This window comes from Eretmochelys imbricata, chromosome 8 (assembly GCF_965152235.1).
Source record: "Eretmochelys imbricata isolate rEreImb1 chromosome 8, rEreImb1.hap1, whole genome shotgun sequence".
NCBI classification, from domain to species: domain Eukaryota; kingdom Metazoa; phylum Chordata; order Testudines; family Cheloniidae; genus Eretmochelys; species Eretmochelys imbricata.
This window is the reverse complement of record NC_135579.1, coordinates 19219405-19238845: the sequence shown is the minus strand read 5'-3', so window position 1 is coordinate 19238845 and position 19441 is coordinate 19219405. Positions and strand designations below refer to the sequence as shown.

Below are 19441 nucleotides of genomic sequence, written 5' to 3'. Positions count from 1 at the left end.
AGCAGGAACCTTAGGCCCAATTCTCCTTTCACTTATACCATTTTTATGTGAGTGTGACTCCATTAATTTCAGTGGTGTTGCTCCTTTTATACACTAGTGTAAAGGGGAAGAGAATCAAGCCCTTTATGTCTGTCAACTATTATTTCAAGTGCCAAGCTCAGGAACAATAGGTTATTTTCCGCTCTGCATTTTATTGACTAGATTTTCTTTATGTAAGTGTATATGTATTGTGTGTATGTTTGTATTAGAGTTGAGAAAATACTGCAAAATAAATTCCAGATGTAATCCTTTGATGTTTTGCAAGGAATTTAGTGCCTTAGTGTGTTAGAGTTAGTTGCATTGACTATCATACCCACTGACTTTCAACAGGATTTGTGCTCCTAAATTCCTTAGGCACTTTTTAAAATGCCCTCCTGTCTTTCCTTTCACTGTGTTCACACCCCTTTCAAATTTGTATTGTTTGCACCACTTCTGTGTACATGAGCATTCTAGCTCATGAGTTCACTGGCCGGAATATTGGAGGAGAGAGCAAATTTTAAAGCCTTGGGCTTGTTCAGAAGTTGCACTGGTTTAACTAAGGGTTTGGTGTGGCACTGATTTAGTTAAATTGGTGCAAGTTTCTGTGTGGACACACTGCATTGGTTTAACTCAGGCTTACATCAGTTTACCTGCTCAGAAGCAAAGTTCATAGTTATTAAGTATGAATTATTCTTGACCAAAGAAGGGATACTGTAGTGTTGCTGAAAGAGGACATGACAAGACATAGGCAGCAGCAGCTTCCTCCACATTGTCTAGTCTCTAGTTAATGTTCCCCTATCCTGATACGAAGAAGCTACTTATTGAGGGGAGAGAGCAGGTCACTGGCCTAGGATCTATTTTTTGGCCTGTCTGCTGAGACTCCCAATGAGGGGCCAATGAATGCAAGTTATAATGGTGAAAACTATCACTTGGATTTATTGGTTCAATCATTTCTTTAATGCAGTCAGCATTTTAAGGTATCCCCTGACAGCAGGTAAAACTCAATAATGCACGTTGCATTACTTAGTGCCTCATAAATCCAGGTGACATGCATAAGAGCAAAGTGCTGACCAGTAATCTAGCATGTTTCAGGCATTTAGGACAGTCATCATAACTATATTTAGCACTAACATAAAGCTTTTCTTTTCCAAATCACTTTGTAACCTTGAATTCAAACCTCACAATACCCTTGTGAGGTCAGATTATTAGTTCCATTCTACAGATGGAGTAAAATGAGACACAGCAAAGTTAAATGACTTGCCTGCGACCACAGAACAAATCAGTGGAAGAGCTGGGATTAGAATCCAGAAAATCCTGGCTACCAGTCTCATACTCTATCCATGAAACAATCATACCTACAGGGCACATTTTCCAAATCCCTTTGGAAAACACTCACCCATTAAACAGGAAGAAGGCCGGGGTAAGAGCTAAGCCAAAGTGTCTGAGTGAATGAGAGGGATAATGCATTAGGGATTCCTCATTCTAATAAAAAAGTCTTTTCAGTTTTAGGGGATTCTTTTCCATTGTTACATGGCAAATATTTCTTTCTTTCAACCACGCTCCGTAGATTATCAGTGATGTCTTGGTATCAACAATATTTTGTCCTTCCAAGCAAACATTGAGTAGAGCTGGTTGAAATTTTTTGCACAAAATTCTGTAAGCCAAAAAAATTGCCTTTTTTGTGAAAAATTATCAACAGTAATGGAAATTTTCTATTTTCTGTGAAATTTCATTGATATTTTAATCAAAATCATTTTAAATCATCACTTTTAAAAATTTCCCAATCATCCAACTTTCAGTAAACAAAACATTGCTGATGATGTCAATTAAAAATTCAATTAAAAGTTTTGCAGGAAATTTCAAAAAAAGTGAAAATGGGTTCATTTTGAACCTCAGAAAATGCAAACGAGTTTGACATTTGAAAATTTTTCACAAAATCGTTTTCCCATATTCCAATTAGCAACAGCCTCTTTAGGGCTCAATCTTCCATTTCTCTCCCATTCTCATAGAGTGTGAGGTACACACAGAATTAAGGATGCAGTTCTAACTCTGCCTAGGAGGAGAAGCTGCTTCAACAAGAATGTTATAAAGATGATACATTTATAGAAAGATTTAGCTATAAAAGTCTCACAAAAACATAGAAAAGCAAAGTGACATGGAAATGCCAGCATATTTTTTATGCATTAGAAATCATTACACATACGGTTTTCAATAACCCTACCATTTATAATAACCCTTAGAAATCTAGAAACTGAAGTAATAATAAATAGCAAATAAATAAAAAATAATTCTTTGTAGTAATATAGAGTTTTTCAGCTAAAGATTTAAATAAAAAATAATTCTTTGTACTAATATAGCGTTTTTCAGCTAAAGATCTTAAAGCATATTATTTCTAACTGTTTTGTTTAGCAATTTGTTTCTGTCCTCTCTCACACACACACACACACTTGTTTGTTATTGTAGAGCTTCCTCTGAGTACTCGATTGCATATACTGTTTTGTTGTTTGTTTTTATTGTAGGGTTGCTTGTGAGTACCATCTTGCATTTGTTATTGTAGGGTGCCAGGAGCATTGGGTCACATACAAAGGATTTCTAAAATTAAAGACTGATCGGTCTTAAGAATTTTGTACTTTTGAGGCAGGCCCTGTGTCCTTGCTTCATGGCCTTTTTCTCATGTGTGGGGTGCTAAAACTCTAATTGCATACCAGTCACTGAATATTTCCTCTTGAGGTCAACAGCAAAAATCCTCAGTTCAAAGGAGGCAAGGATGAGGCCCCTCACTGTAGAGTACATTGTGCAGAAGTAATGATGTAAATGCGCAATCCTTTAAACAGCTGAGCTCCTTCAACTCCTACTACTTCAGTTGGACTTGAGGGTGCTCAACAATTTGCAGGATTGAATCTCATAAACCAGATATTATAATCTCAGCACTCCTAAAATTCCCATTGGTTTCACGACCTATGTTGGGCCTGATCTTGTAAGGTGCTGAGCACCTCCTGAGGATGCTGAGTGCTTTCAAGGGTCATTGATCTCGGCGGTAACTGAGTCCTCAGCATTTAGCAAGATTGGGCCCATAGTGGTAGTGATCCAATTTCATCCTTGGGCTAGCACAGGAACTGGTGCAGAGGGAGGGGGAAGGCAGCTTAGTCCCTGGTTCAGGCTAAGGCGGTCTGAGTGCTGCCCTAAATTGTTCCCCTGTTTCACCAGCCCCTATGAGCTATTGCAAGGGTGCAGAATGGCCAAACCACAGGACTGCCCTGGCCACACCTCGTCCCTTCTCCAAACTGCCCATGCTGCATCTCCACCTCCAGCCAGCCCTGAAATGCTCTTTCTGCCAGGGCTTCTGTGTTGACACTGCAGATTACAGATCCAGCTCTGCGTTTGGCATAAAGGCCCCCACAATCCCACAATCAGATGGGGAAGGGCTTTCATCTGTCCTATATCTCCTTTACTCTGGCCTAGCTGCCGCAAAGGAGCCACAGGGCAATGAAGAATCAGACCCAGAATCTCTATTACTACAATGGATTCATATGAATTCTCAGTTTCTACCTGTCTGTTTTAACAGCCAGTGATCTCTTTCAAAGCTACCGGGACAAGAGCATTGCTTTTGACTCCCGTCACATGGTTCTATAGGGAGACTGGAGCCAAGGATAGTTGTTGCTGTTCAACTTTACTTGTAATAGCCATTGCCTGATGCAGCCAACATCATTTGTCACTAATGACGTCAATGCTGGTTATAAGAAAGTCAGCAGCTACTTTGCAAAAGAATTTAGCAGCAGGAATTTTTCTTCTGGACTGTGAAAGCTACAGCCTGACAGGACCTAAACAAGGAAAATATCTTCAAAAGAGAAAAGCCACAGTCACAAGAAAGCCAATACAGACAGCATTCGTCTATATTTTAACCAGTGTTTCCGACTATAAAATGAAAACAAACAGAACCATGTTAAATGCATTTTTTTAAACTCACGCTCATGATCACAATTACAATCAACTTATTCATAAGTAAAATCCATTTGGTCTAAACATTCAGCCTCAAAAGTGAATTCATAGAAATCCTAGGAAACACATTTTTAATAACAGTTGTCTGATATTCTGGGAAGGAATATGCCTACCTGGTTTGAGCATGGGTTTGGGTGACAGGACTCCTGGGTTCCATTTCTACCTCGCTGCATCTCATTTAAGAAGTCAGATAGGCTAAATTTACAAAAGTGGCCACCGATTTTGAGTTCTTTCATTTGTTGGTGGAAGATACCCAATCTAAGACCCTCAAATGGAGGCCTGAAAAATTAGAAGCCACTTTTTTGCTGGAAAGCTCTCTATCAGCAGCCCCGTTCGTAAAGATCATATCTGTTAGATCCAAATTGTGTAGCTTGTATTCATCTCTACCATTAAGCCCATCTCTAGTATTATACAACATTACAGGAAACTCTTATTTGACATTTTTACTTCCAGAGTAAAAAAAAGAGTTTGTCAGGGAGATGCCACAGTTAAACCTTTTGGATTAGAAAATGAGTTCTTGTATGACCAGTTCAGTGAAATTTACAGCGACAAATTCTGTTCTCAGATAAATTGATGGCAAGACATTTAAAATGGCCTGAAGTTCAGGGGTGACGCACCAACAGCTCCTCTGGAGTTCAGTGAGCTTTGTGGATGCTCAGCATTTCTGAAAATGAAGCCATTGTTGTTGCCAAAAGGACTGGGACTGGATTCTGAGAACTGGTTTATTCATCCTGTCTATCTTCAAAGATTAAGTTTTTCTTCCCCTTTTTTTAATGTGTGATTGCTATAGACGATTTTCAGGTCTGTTGTATAGTTTTCACTCTTTTTTGCCTGGGAAATGGGCAAGTCCATTCAAGTTTTAACCTTGAGCACAAAGGTAGATATGGTTCATTTGCGTGTAGGTTGTTCTCAGTAGCATAATGGCTTCAGGGCCACCATTCGTTTGTAAATGGAAGAGGTTAAAACAATCTTCCGTCACAACGAAGTTATAAGGAAGAAAGGCTACATTAGATTATGTGTTACTGGGGACATTTCAAACACACAGCCATTTTAACTAGTGCGTAATAAGAGCAAAGGTGATGGAAACTAAAAAGCTTGCCTTGTGCTATGTGCTGTCAATCTTTGTGATGCTAGCCCTCCAGTGTACCAGTGGGCTGCCGCCATCCTTTCACATTCCACTCAAATCACTCCAGCATTTAGGAATCTTTGTATTGCCAGCAGCACAGCAGATGCATTTTACCTGAAGGTAGCTGGTCACTACAGGCTATGACCCATCCATAATATTCCTGCTATCCGTTGTGCCAGGGGGCCGGCTAGGGCTGGAATTTATCCAGCACCTGAAGGGTGCAATGGCTTCAGTGCATCTCGCAAACCCTGCTCTGCACCTGCACTCTAGCTGCAAGAGTTTTCTGAGAGCTAGGGAGCAAGGTGCATAGCAGGTAATACAGGCTTCTGAGAGGCTAATTCAGATTAGTGCCCCAGAGGCAGAGGGTGGGTCCCCTTGTATATGCCCTGGAAACTGCTGGAAGGGACTGAGAAACAAATAGGCCAGGATAGAATCTGAGCTAGAGAGACACAGGTTAGACTGACAAATGAATAAAGGAATGGGGTAAATGGGTGACTAAGGATATGGATAAATTGGTAGTGTTAAGAATGAGATGTGTGGGTGGTAGGAACAAGGAAGGTAAGAAAGGGTTTGAAGGAGGAGGTAGAAAGAGAAAAGAAGGGCTGACAGAGAGAAAACAGTAGCATTGTCTCAGAGGGGTAAATCTCTCTCCTCTCCTGCCCTTTCTGAAGTGTCCCAATGCCTGTTCTGAAAGGGGGAACCCAGATTGCCTCTCAGAGGCAAGTTATGCCACATCCCCATGGACAGTGCCCCTGGCACTCCCACGGGTGCCCAGTCTTTCACTTTGAAAAACTGGTCAATCTGTGGGCAAGGAGGCACTGGGGTGGCTCTGGTTACCTGCAGCCTCTCCATTTGCTTGGGCACAAGCAACCACTGTATAATTGGGACAATAATGAATGTGAAGTAACTTTGAGTATTATGTTTAAACTCTATTTCGCCATTATACTCCAGACCAAAATTCATAACTGTGAGGTCTGGGGAATAAAAGGCCAAAGTCTAGAAGTCAAGGAGAGATTTGCCCAATTGAGGACCATAGAAAGTCCTTTTGCTTATGTACTCTTTGAAATGGAAGCCAATCCTTCATACGTCTCAAATTTATTACAAATATCAGGACCCAGGCATCACCCCAGAGCAGAGAGAATCTCTGGCCAACAAGCTAAAAAAGACTCAAAGTAGGTTTCTGTTTTGCAAAGTGACTATCAACCTACACCTCCTTGCTCTGTGAAATGTGCATTCACAATCAGGTCTGCTGGTTTTACTGACTGAAATAAATCTGTATTACTTTTTACTCATGTTAGAATTGCAGAGCCAATACAGCTTGGGGAGAACGAGCTGCATTCTACTCTGGCTCAGTCCTGATTGCAGAATCTTTACTACTGGTAATACTTGAAGCAGAAAGAAGTGAGCTTGACTTTCCATTTTCAAAATGGATTTACAGGCTGATGAAGAGACAAGCCAGTGGGCTGGACCCTCAGTTGGGATAAATTTGCATAGTTCCACTGGAGTCAATAGAACAACATTGATATACACCAACTGAGGGTCTGGTCCATCTTCTTTTTACTTGTAAATGGAGTAGTTTTGAACAGAAACACACTGAGAGACAATAGTGATGGAACCTTACAATGCTATTTTTACAAATCACTTTGAAGAGTATCACAGAGTTTTAAAGAAGGACAACAAAAAGGCCCCAGGCGTGTAATTCACCACTACGTTATTCCTGTTTTACAACAGTCCAACATCTTTGATATCAATCAGTCACCAGTGAATCAGGCCCTATGCATTTAAATGGTTCAGACCCATCATTTTGAAGCAGCTATTTCAAAATCAGACATCTGAGCCCTTTTAAATTCCAGTCCAGAATGAATGGCAGTAGCCAATTGAAATAGAAACATGAAGCCATCTCAATACAAAGGGCTTTCTTCTGCTCCTATGGAAAATTCCTATTAACCTCATTGGTACAGTTCCACATTAGAGCAAGTAGGAAAACGTTAATATGTCCTTGTCTTTAATGTAATCAATATGAGAAACAAAAAACAGAATATATTTAATAAATGCAATGTAGATTGTTTTATTTGACCTTCTGTTCACAAAATAATTTTATTATATGTATGAAAGCAGCATACAGGCAATAAAATTATGAAAACATTCACAATACATAAATAACACAGACCTGATGCAGGATGTATATATTTCATTAGACTTCTAATTTTTCTCTCAGTTTTCTTTTCCTGATAACACTTTTTGATAAAGGTTGTGAAGAGTTTCTCTGAAGGATATTTTGCTAACATTCCAAAAACAAATGGCTCTCTTGGAATGTGTCCGTATGGTAATGCCTGCCAATGACTGTTGCTAATGTTTACTGACTACTTTTGACATTACAAAGGAAAAACGGCAGGAATTTTGATTTCAAAGTACAATGAAAAAGTAGCAGTTGTCAAAATAAACATTGGCAAATTTTATGGAGCTCACAAGACATCGGGAAATGGGGATTGAAGCTCCATACACATTTAGAAATGTCTTCATCCAAAATGGAAATGAGGCACTATTCATTATTCAATGTACTATTAACATATTTAAGACTAAAATTAATGTCATTCTAGTTTTCAAGGTAAAGCACTAAAGTACCTCACTTGTTAAGTTATTCTGGCTGTGATGCATTAGCAGACAGACAGCATGATTTTTGACTACTGGTGTTTCTGTAATAATACAGATGGTAACGAGATTTGTCATATTTACTACTATTATAATCAATTGTGTTTATTCAGAAAAGATATCCAAGACTTGAAATAAGAAAAGTCTGAGAAAGCTGTTTATCTTACATAAATACAAAACATTATATACTAATGATTGTTATATAAGAAGCTTCTCTTCTCAAATTGGATTCTTCTTAAGGTGGTATTCATATTTAAGGTATTTACAGATCCACAAACTGACATTCTAGCAAAGTCTTTGTAACATGAAACTTTTTAAAATAAATAGCAGCAATTCCTTTTATTTCTATAGGGGAAGAGCTTTCTCAACTTGTCAATCAGTCAACTCTGGTCCTATTTTTTTAAGCCATCCCACAAAAAATAAATAAATTCTACACAGCTTCAGCTTCATGAACTCCCCCATCTTTTGCTGTGCTTTTTATGGTTGCTTCTTCTTTATTTACTTCGTTGGCTACCCAGACTATCAGAGTGGGTTTTTTGTTTTGTGTTTAATGGTCATTATTAAAGTGCTGACTTGTTGACTGGTCAAAATTCAGTTGTGAGACCCTTGAAATATCCCATTATTTAGACATTTTAAATAAGTTAAATAAAGCTAGATCTGTTATAACATATGAAAAATATCCATTTAAAACAATAAATAAATAAAACCAGTATCAACATATTATCTCCCAAATCTTTAAAAATACCCATTCTCATTTGTAAGGCTCAGCTGTTTTTCAGAAATAATTTAAGAAGGCATCTACCTACCTTTTTAATCCCTCAAACTTTACTTAGAACCTGGTAGCACCCAGTAGTACTAGACATGGCAAATTAAATCCTCTCATTTTCTTCAAAGGTTAATTGTTAAGTTGTTAATGGATTTTTTCTTGGCCCAATTTAAGATAGAAACCAGTTTCTATAAATACTTATAGAGCAGAGGAAATATTTTCTTTGACACTGCATTGTACCTAAATTTGTGTCTCTGTTTTATTCAGTATGAACAACACAGAAATACCTTTAGGTTTTCAATATCTTTTTTGTTTAAAATTTTATGTTTGATTTGAACACCCAGTAATCAAATCTGAACTTTGCATGACAGTATAATTCTCACTAGAGCTTGGTTTCTTACCAAAAAATCTTGTATATCTTTTTTGACTGTTAGATTTTGCTGGGCTAACTTCAGTGTTCATGTTTTATGTTGCCCATTCTGAGTGATGGGGTTGATCTTTTCCAAAGACACATCAGCTTCAAAATCCAAGATACCGGACAGTGCTGGAGACATTTTCTCCAAGGTCTTAGATAGTTCACCCTCTTCTTCCTTTTTCAGAAGTTCTTCTTCCGGGCAGATAATAGCATGTGGGATCAGATACACCAGGTTACACTCTTTTGGGCTAGACCCTCTGGGCTCATGATGGCTTGAAAAAACAACTGCCCCATTGTTGTTGATACTAACAGTCTCTATAGCATTGTTGGAAGTAGGGCAGAGTCTGTAGCATCCTAGCAGAGTTGAAAATGCCTTGCGGAAATCAGCATTGAAGGCATAAATGATGGGGTTCAGTGAGGAATTAGCCCATCCAAACCAAACAAAAACATCAAAGGTGGTGGAACTAATGCAAAAGGGTTCTGCTCCCTTGGATGGTGGGCTGGGCTCACAAAAGGGCACCATGCAGTTCAATATGAAAAAGGGTAACCAGCAGCATACAAACACCCCCATGATCACTGACAAAGTCTTTAAGACTTTTGTTTCTCTCTTGAAGGACATTTTGAAGGAGCTTTCTGGTTGTTGGCAATCCACACTGTTTCCATTCCCTGTGGTGTTTTGGCAGTTCTTAGCATGCACTGCTGCTCTTTCCAAAGCTGAGATGCGTCTTATCTGTTTTTGAGCAATCCTGTATATCCTTGTATAGGTGACAATCATGATGGCCACTGGGATGTAAAAGCTAATTAGAGAAGAGGAGATGGCATACATCCTGTTTAGACTGGAATCACAGTTGTCCATAGTTATGCCTTGGAAACTGGCATTTAGCTCTAAAGAGCTTGTGGTTGTAGCCTTGTGCCAGTTCAGCTGCACAGGAATGAAGGAAATCAATACAGACAAGGTCCATGCCACGCTGATCATGATGAAAGCTGCCTTGGGGGTCATTTTCCTCTCGTACCTGAATGGACTAGAGATGGCCCAGTATCTGTCTACACTAATGACACAAAGGTTTAAGATTGAGGCCGTGGAGCACATAATATCAAATGCCACCCAGATGTTACAGAATGAACCAAAAGGCCAGAAACCAGCTATCTCAGCAACAGCTTTCCAAGGCATGACCAAGACTGCCACTAAAAGATCTGACACTGCCAAGGAGATTACAAAGAAGTTGGTCACCTTGGACCTCAGATGGCGAAATCTAATGACAGCTGCACACACCAATGTGTTCCCCAGAAGCGTGGAAAGTATCAGCAAAGAAAGGAAGCAACCTGTAAGGATCCGAAAGGAGGAGTCCCTTTCAACGAGCAACCCTTCCCCGTCCATTGTGGTGTCGTTCCAAGTCATAGCTTTTCCTGAGGGAAAATCATATCATGAAAATCATGATGACATCAACTCCTTTGCTTGCAGAGACTACAGATACATCAGGCGTCCATTAATTACTCATTGCCAGGCAGACCGAAGGTTTGTGTTATAGTCTCTTCACCCTTGCGTGGACCGCATACTCCTTAGGAATCACATCAAGAGGCATCAAAAGCAGTGTGGCAAGTAGCTGAAATTTACAAACACAGTCAACTCTGCACCGATTTTTTTTTTTAGTAATCCCTTTCAAATTACATTGTACTGCTCAAGCACAAAATATCCCAATTAAAACAGGCCATCTGCATATGTCCTGTTTGAGTCCCCTACAAAAATACCCAACAGACAAGAGTGCAATCACTTTTCAAGCTCGCATATATTCCCACTTAAATAGGCTATTGATCCAGTGTTTCCAGTGTCCATTTGACTAGCCCTTCAGATCTACTGAAGCGTATTACATTAGGTGCTTTTGTTTCTAATTTAATTTCACAAACCTCTAACTGATGAGACGTTTTTTTTCTCCCCTTTTCACCCTCAGTGCATTCCAGCTACAAAATACATTGATTCTCTGTTTATGGGAAGCTTCAGGGAGCAACTCCTCATTTTGTTCCACATTGTTTAGGTCTCACAGTCCTAGAAGCAAAGAAAATAAATTTACATTGTGTGTGTGTGTGTGTGTGTGTGTGTGTGTGTGTGTGTGTGTGTGTGTGTGTGTTTAAAGGCTTTCAGTAAAGAATGGCTTACTTTATTTATTTTTAATTAAATGAGAAAATCTGAATCCTACCTTTCACCTTTGATTTTCTGTTTGTCCTGGGATGAAAGTTTGTCTCTCCTTCTTATTTAGTATTTGAATTGCATAGCAAATCACATATACAAAACCAACAGAGAGGCACTGCATTGCATCAGGTGGGGAAAAAATAAAAGCCAATGGTTTAATCGGCAGGAATTAATTTTCAGATAAACAATAGGTCTGGTTTTCAAGCTCCTTCATAAAGATCTCTTGTTTAAAACTAGAGTCCTATAAGTGCATGGCAGGCTGCTTCCATTCCACCCAGTCTTTGTGCTCAGCCTCCAAACTTTGTTAACCAGCTCAGTCCTGGCTAAACGGTCATCACCCAAGTCACACTTTGTACATCCCATTGAAGTGGCACATCAGTACAAATCATCCCAAACAAAGGCACGGTATTTCCAACACTCTAGCAAGATCTGAGTGATGTTTCTGTCTTTCAGTCTTCACTGGAAGAAGAAATAAGGGGAAGAGGAGGAAGAAATGGGAAAGACCTGAGCGGAGCTCCCTTCAGCCACTGATGTAGCTTTCAGGCCGGTGGCTACCATACGTTGTGGGAGTGTGTTACTATTCCTGTGGGAAAGAGTTTACTCTGACACTTTGCTGACAAGCTAGTTCTTCATAATCATCAAGGAATAATCCTCTTTCCAACTGCTGCTCCTCACAGTTGCATTCCAGGGATCAGGTCCAACAGCAACATGCCTTTCCCTTTACACAAAGCCCAGGTGCAGCAGGCTCTTCAGGATCTCCTGCACCCTGCCCTGGGATTTACATCTCCAGTCCCAGGGACTTTCCCTCCGTCTTGCTGAGTGGGGGACCCTGATAGCAAAGACTTCCTTCTGCCTGGGGTATCGGGTGGCAACATTGCCTCTCCAGGAAGTGTCTGTTTTACTTGGGTCTCCTTCCTAAAGCGTTAAGAAAGGGAAAAGACAGACATGGGACTATGCAATGGCCAAACGCCGCAGCAGCCCCCCAGTCACTCCCTCTGGCATCCAAGGAGTGATTCCATAAAGAAGCATTTCCAGAGCATCCCACAGGACTTCCTCCTGTCTCATTGTCCCCGATCATTATGTAGCTTAGTAGGCTGTATACTGCACACCCAAGCCACACACACAGAGGGAGACACAAAAAGGGTAATAAATGCCAATACCCTGGCGTTTGATTGAGCAAAGGGTATTAATTTCAGCTGTCCTAAATGACATTCATCTCAGTGGCACACGGGGTGACACAGAGTATTTCACCATTTAAAACTAGATAAGGTTAATTAATTGACATGAAAAGTAAGCAGATGCAATTAACTTGTCCTCTTTGAAATATTCTAAAAAATGTAAATGACAACACCCATGTGCACACACATACATTCACTGTGCAAGTAAAGATTATACACAAACACTAATGCTCAGCAACCCATAATCAGACACAAAACACACACACACCAAGCACTGAAGAGTTTCAAAAAAACTAGAAAACTCCCAAACAAATTAAACAGCCACAAAAATGCACAGACACACTAAACACAAACAAATCACACACACATTTACACAGACTAACAAAAGACACAACACATACACCTGGACTTGACACAAAGACCTAGTCAAACTCTTTCCCCTGTGGCATGTACTCACCAACATAGGGGAGAAGTCATTTATCCCACAGGCTGGCTGTTATGGCTTGCAGATGAGGCAGGGATCCCAGCCGAAAGGACACTCGCCTCATCTTTCCCTGCTGGTTTATTTCTCGTTTCTTTCCCACCTCGCGGTTTTCACTCCACATCCACACACTCTTTGACGTTCATTGTTCACCACATTCCAGGGGTGCAGCAAGTCAGTGGGAGCCTGGCTCCCCCTGCTGGATGAACCCAGGTTTCTTTTCCACACATTATTTGACAGCACCTTGTGTGTGGGCGAAGTGATGGGTGGAATAGAAAAGGAGAACAAGGGAGGATGGTGATTTCTCCCTTGGCTCCCAGTTCCTTATAGCATAGGAGGGATTTATGTAAGAGGAGCCTTAGGCAGCCAAGCAAAGTAGGAAAGATTAAGACCACCATGCAGGGCACCTTCCCTAAAGGAAAGTGAATTCCTTTTGCTAGCTCTACGCAGCTGAAGACTGGGTTACAGAACAGACAGAAAATGGCACACATCTTCCACAGTAAATTGGAGGCTCAGACCAGTCTTTTGAACTTTCTGGCCAAAATTCCCCCTTCCCCTCAAAAAACACCGTCAAAATACAAGGGAGGAAGTTTCACCATTTCACCCCAGAAACAACAGGTGCAAACACATACTTAGGAGGAAAGTGAATCATGGAATCAACATGGAGTTTTAGGTTAACACACACACACTCACACACACACACACTCTTTACCATTTTAAATCAATCTTAATCAAATCATAGAATTAAATCTTTCCACTCCCCTCTTGACAGCTCTGCTATTGACTTGCACATTGTGTCCTGCCCTGTGGGTTAATGATGCACTGAATGCTGCCCACAGAGACTGCTTGCTAGCCAAGCTGGCATTTGGAGAGAAGGGGAGCAGCAAAAAAACTGCTTCCCAAGCTGCCACAAAATGCTGCGTCTGACTCTTCTTAAGAGGTTCAGCCTTTTTGCCTGCTATTGCTGAAAATGAGAAACTACAGCAAGGTGCTGTGTCTCACACCAGTGCCTCTACCTGGCCAAGGTGGCACACCAGGCAGTCCTCCACCCATGGCTGTGCTAGGCACGGTTCATACCTACAGGAAGGCAGTCCTTGCTCTGAAAAGTTTAAAATCTGGCTAGACAAGTCAGACAAAGGGTGGGAAAACATTAGCATTAATTCTCCCCATTTTACAGATCCCATCGACAGAAAGATGAAGCGACTTGCCAAGGTCACGCAGGAAAATTCTGGCAGAGTACAAATTAACCCCGGATCTCCTGACTTGCAGTCCAGTGTTTTACGCATAAGGAACATCTTTCCTCAAGCTGCAGAGTTTTTCCAAAAACTTGAGTTTTGGTCATTTGGCTTTATGTCTGTTTTAAAAATCCAAAGGACTCCATTTTCTGTAGTGCGAAAATCTGCTGTTTTCCAACCACAATTTTGTTTTTGCAAAAGTTTCCAGGTGAACCCTTGGAGCCACAAACTCAACTCAGTATTATGAGGCAGAGTTCTGGCTAGGAGCAAAAGAGAGTTAGGGCTAGAAATGCCCTTTTTCCCATGATGCATTTGAGCTCAGCTCTGGTCTATGCAATGAAAGAAGGTAAAAATGCTGCTTTGCATGTAAATCTCCATTGTACAAAAACCTTACTCCTCTGAAGCCAGTAAATGAAGATATAAGACATCATAGACAATTCGAGGAGGGAGTTAGTCTCAAAAAAGAACAAATCACTGAGCTGCCAAGTACTATCAAAGACAATGTCCTAGGGTTTATCATTAGTAAAGTTGGTTTTATGCCAGCTATAATTTTTCATAATGTCAGTTATAGCAGATAACATGAAACTAACCTTGACTAACTAACTGAAATGCTTGTATTTGCCTTTCTCTTTCTTTCCTTTTTTCTTTCTTTCTTTCTTTCTTCTTCTTCGTCTTTTTGAAATTGCTTCTTAGCAAGTTCTCGTTCCCACATCTTATTATCCTGTCCTTTAACCATCATCCTTGAAGGAAGGAGTAAAAAATAGACAAGAAAATAAATACTGTAGTGTTTGGTAATCGAGGTTGGCAGTCACTCTAACAAAATTCTTTGTACATTTTCTCTTTTTTTCTCTCTTAAAATATATTTAATCTTTTTTCAAAACACAAAAGTAGAGCATTTATTTAGCCTTCAAAACTCTCCAAATTCCTACTCCCATCTTGCAACAGAGGCCATTGGACAGCCTGCCCGATATAGGGAATCGTAGCTGCATATAGGAACTTAGAGCAAGGTTCTGAATTCACTTCCACTGCTGTAAATCTGAGTAACTCCTCCAGGTGGACTTTTCATCACTGTCATCATTCAGCCCTAGAATATTCCAGGAGAAGCCAGTATAACCCAAGGTTGGCTATAAACTGGTATCTCCTTTGATCCAAAATAGTTTAGATGATCTTCCAGGGTTTGGGGGAGAGGATGAGGATATGTTCCTACAGAGGGGAAAGGTTCTGTTTTGTTTCTTTAATTTATTGGTTGGCTGAGTTAATTCAGTATTTTTGTATGATTATTTTTTGTTGCTGGATGGTATTCATTTGGAACTATAAATTTAATCAATTGTTATGAAGCCTAAAGCTGTTTGTATGGGTGGTATTTTTGAAAAAATTAGTTAAAGCTAGAATAATAAGCCTGTGAACCTCCTAGAACCACTGAAGATGTGACATTCTCTGCTTGGTTAGTGATTCAGTGGTTGGTTTCAGAAGCCAGAATTGGTGTGGATTTCAGTTCTGGAAATTGTCTCCCCAACCTCTAGCATAAACTTAAATGTTCTCCAGTGGCAAATCTGTGGATGAAGACTGTGTTTGGTTCAAGAGAGGCTTGGATGGAGTAACAAAGCCCTGTAAATATCGAGGCAGGTTTTCAAATCTAGCATTTTATACTGTGAGCCCTGTGGTACTCATACATCACTGCAGATAATTTGCAGGCTTTTAAAACCTGTATGATTTAATAGTGTTTTAACCAGGTGAGTAATAAAATGAAAGCCATTAAAACCCCAGTATTATTAAAGTGAATTTAGTGCTGGTGTAAGGTGCCAGACTGACACAACCTTGGAAATCATTTACCCACAACAGAGGCTGGACTCATCTCCCCACTCATGTGCCTTTAACCTGTCATGGAGGGATTAGCTCTCTTCCAGGTCAGGACCTGACTGAAACAACCAGCAAGGGAGCAGTTATAATGGTGTTTCATGAGTTTCAGGAACAAGACCAGCGATCACCCCGTTCCCATGTCACTTAAGCTACCAAACAGCTGTTTGGCTAGTTAATGTCTTTAAATCACTATTGACCTATGCCAGCATCAAACCAGTGCCCAAGAGTTGAAATCCTTTTTAGCACCATTACCAATCACCTCAGACAAACACAGCTCCCACAAACTCCTGTTGAAGTAATAAAGCGCATGAAGGGTTAAATATACAGGTCCCTGACTATATTGTGTAGCACCTTGGCACAAATGGTTTTAATCCACAAGGTCTTTGGAAAACTGAGTCAGAATTGAATGAGGTGTGAATTTTTCATCCAGAGATAAATATGCTCCTATCTTCAAAATTGCACACATACTAAAGCTGGGAGAAAGGCAGCTCATTTACAAAAATTGTTTACAGTGTGTGGCTAAACATTGTGCTCTTTTCACTCTGGGAATGAGGCCATGTGCATGGAATTTATCAGACATGAAATCAGCATGGGAATGTTAGCAGAGATAAACTCTAAACAAGTTTCCAAGTTTCCAAATAACTGTTATATTAATAAGCTAAAACAACATAAGTCTTAGCGTTGCCTACTTGGAAATCAGTGGTTGTCGGACATTGAACAAAAAACCTCCTTAAAGATCCAGGAGCCACATCAGTTAAATTGATATTATCAGAGTCAGGCACCTCCAAAGGAAAAAGATGTGGAGTGGGAGGAAGTGCATGATGACAAATCATAGATATTATACAAAGGTGATAGACAGTTCTATTAATTACTTTGTACTATAAAGCCTCTTGCATCCAGGGATGGCAAAATAATTCACAAACAACTAAGACACAATATCCCAGTGAGGCTGGTGTTATGGCTGGTCTACAGATGTTTAACTAGATGCACAGAGAGGTTAAGCTCAAATTTTCAAAAGTGGTAAATTTTGGGTGCCTCTGTTTTTAGGTGGCCCAGCGTTAAATAGGTAAGGCTGGATCTTCATAAGTGCCCAGTAACCTCTGCTCCCATTGAAAAACGAGAATGGGGGGTGTGGAATCTGGCCACTTTAAAGTAAATGCCCACAGCTTTCATGTCTAAAACTGGACACTCAAAAATAGAAAGTTTATGAAAGTTTGAGCCTAAATGACTTGCCCAGGGCAACTCAGTATGTCAGTGACAGAGCTGAGAATTTAATCCCGCAGTCTGGCTCTAATCAATAAACAATACTCCAACCTAGTTGAACTTACACTAGGAAACTCTGCATCACTTTATTAAAGGAACTTACTTCATTTGGAGATTTAGATACCAGATTTTTCAAATCTTGTCATCTTTGTTTGCATGATTTTGCCTACACAGCCAAAAGGATCTACAATCGCACATAGAAGTGACAGGGAGTGAGCGATAGCTGATGCACAGAGTCCGAAGTTAAAGTTCTTTTCTTCTCATTCTCAGGAGATGTTTATTCAGCTTGCTGATCTCTGAAAGGATTCATTGAATATAAACCACCAAGGATCCCTTTGAAATGTAGCTCACAGTGCTTTATAACAAATTGATTCTCTTCTGAGATCAGCAAGCTGAACAAAAGCACTTGAGAGAGAGGGAGAAACAATAGAACTTATACTTTGGGCTCTGAGAGCAGATGTCACCAAAACAATTCCCTATCCCTCCAGCCCAGGGGAGCCCTGTAGGCTGTAAACAGCCTAAATAGATATGAAGAGAATGATGCTATTTAACCTGCTGGTCCTATACAGTCACCGTTTACTTTTTTCATTAGATTTCGCCCATTCCCCAGCTCCACAGAAAGAAAAGTACTTCTCCATAAGCACACTAAAACTAAGCTCAAACCTGCTTCATACATTCAGTCGAATCAGAGTGGGGCTACACCACACTGGGAATGATCCACATAGGGAATTCTGAAACTCCTCAAGGATCACTTCATGGAGTTTCCATGCTATTGGTCCACAGCTGGACAAGAGGCTCAGTTTGCCTCCTCCCCCAGGGAATGAAGATGTGGTTCAGCCCTCAAAAATCACTGGCTTTCCAGAGATGTTAAGGCCCTGTGATTCCCCCAGCTCCAGCCTTCTACAACTCTCCTTCCAGATGACATAATTCAGCAGCTAAATGACCAGGGCTGCCTACTGCCTCTTTTCTCCAGGGGCGTGCAGAGATGGGATATCAAACTGCAGAAGGGCAATGTAAGTTAATGCTGATAAGAACAGCATTACCTTACCCATTAATGATCCAGAGGTTGTAGGGAGGCAAATAATGCTACAGAGCAATGGTCCCTCAGCACCCCCTCTTCCCAGAACCACAAGGCTCGTGTCTGTTCCGGCTGCAGCAAAATAGGGCCCCACCTCTGGAAATCCTGCAGCCAAGATCCTTTCTTTTAAAAAAATAAAGTGAAATAATAAAAAATAAATGAAACAAACCATCTGATTATTTAAAGAAACAAAATATACACTTGATGCATCATTGTACTTTATATTCAAATGAATGCAGACAAGTGTGGGCTATAACCGATGGGTATGCTGAGCACTGATGGTATGACTAGCCCTCTGATGATGGCAGACCAAAAATACTGAATGGGTCCCAGTCCTCCTCTTATGCATTAATGTAGGACCAAGGGTGGTTATTATTGTAACCCCCATTTGGTGTCTGCTAGCTCCTCGAAATCTGAACTGAGCCTCTAGGGCAGTGTTCTTCAGTTAGCAACCTGTGGGCCAGAGGGCCTTCCATTTGGTCCACCAGGTGTCAGCTGTTCTGTCCTTCTCCTCACTGGGGCCTCTGTTGTACAGGCAGCTCCACCCTGGGCTGCAGGTGGCTCTGGCCCAGGCCCATCCTGGCTGCAGCATCCCCATGCTGACTTGTCTCTGAGTACCTCCATCCACCCCACCCAGATTGGCACCTGCCAGCTCAGAGGATGCTCTGCAACCAGGAAGGGAAAGGGTCCACCTAACAGGGGAGCACAGATCTGGTCCACAGGCTGCCAGTTGGACGAGCCCCAGTAAAGCCCCCCTTTGTTATATTATTATTTTGGGCTGTGTCATTTCTTTGTTGGGGTTTGTGTTGATGTATTTGATTGTTTCTTGTACTGAGTTTTATACCCCTTGCCAGCAGTGGTAGGATTATTCAATTTTACCAAGGGACAGATCCTTTGTATCACAGGCACAGCGAGGAGTCACCAGGGATAGAGGCATCAGGTGTCACAAAAAAGAACCCAGGATTCAACCCATGCCCGGCGAAGGGAAAAGCCACCTCAAGGAGCAACCATCAGTGAGGAGGTCTGAGCGTACTACACCTTGGGCGAGGGGCAACATTATTGTTATTAATTATTATTATTATTATTATTGCAGTTTGCTTAAAGACTTTTCTTTTGTTTTCACCCCAGCTAAGCAACATACAGAGAAGTAGAAACATGACCACATGAATCAAAATGAAGTAA

At 40.7% G+C, this 19441-nt stretch overlaps 1 protein-coding gene across 1 annotated transcript; it reads right to left on the bottom strand.

The window, feature by feature from the left end:
• Nucleotides 1-9019: 9019 nt before the first annotated feature.
• DRD1 (dopamine receptor D1) lies at nt 9020-10375 on the bottom strand. The gene has a single exon (XM_077824744.1). The coding sequence runs from the start codon at nt 10373-10375 to the stop codon at nt 9020-9022; it is 1356 nt and encodes a 451-aa protein (XP_077680870.1).
• Nucleotides 10376-19441: the final 9066 nt, after the last annotated feature.

What these genes read in the sequence shown, in the direction of transcription:
- DRD1 (XM_077824744.1), bottom strand. Translation starts at nt 10,375, where the DNA reads ATGACTTGGAACGACACCACAATGGACGGGGAAGGGTTGCTCGTTGAA.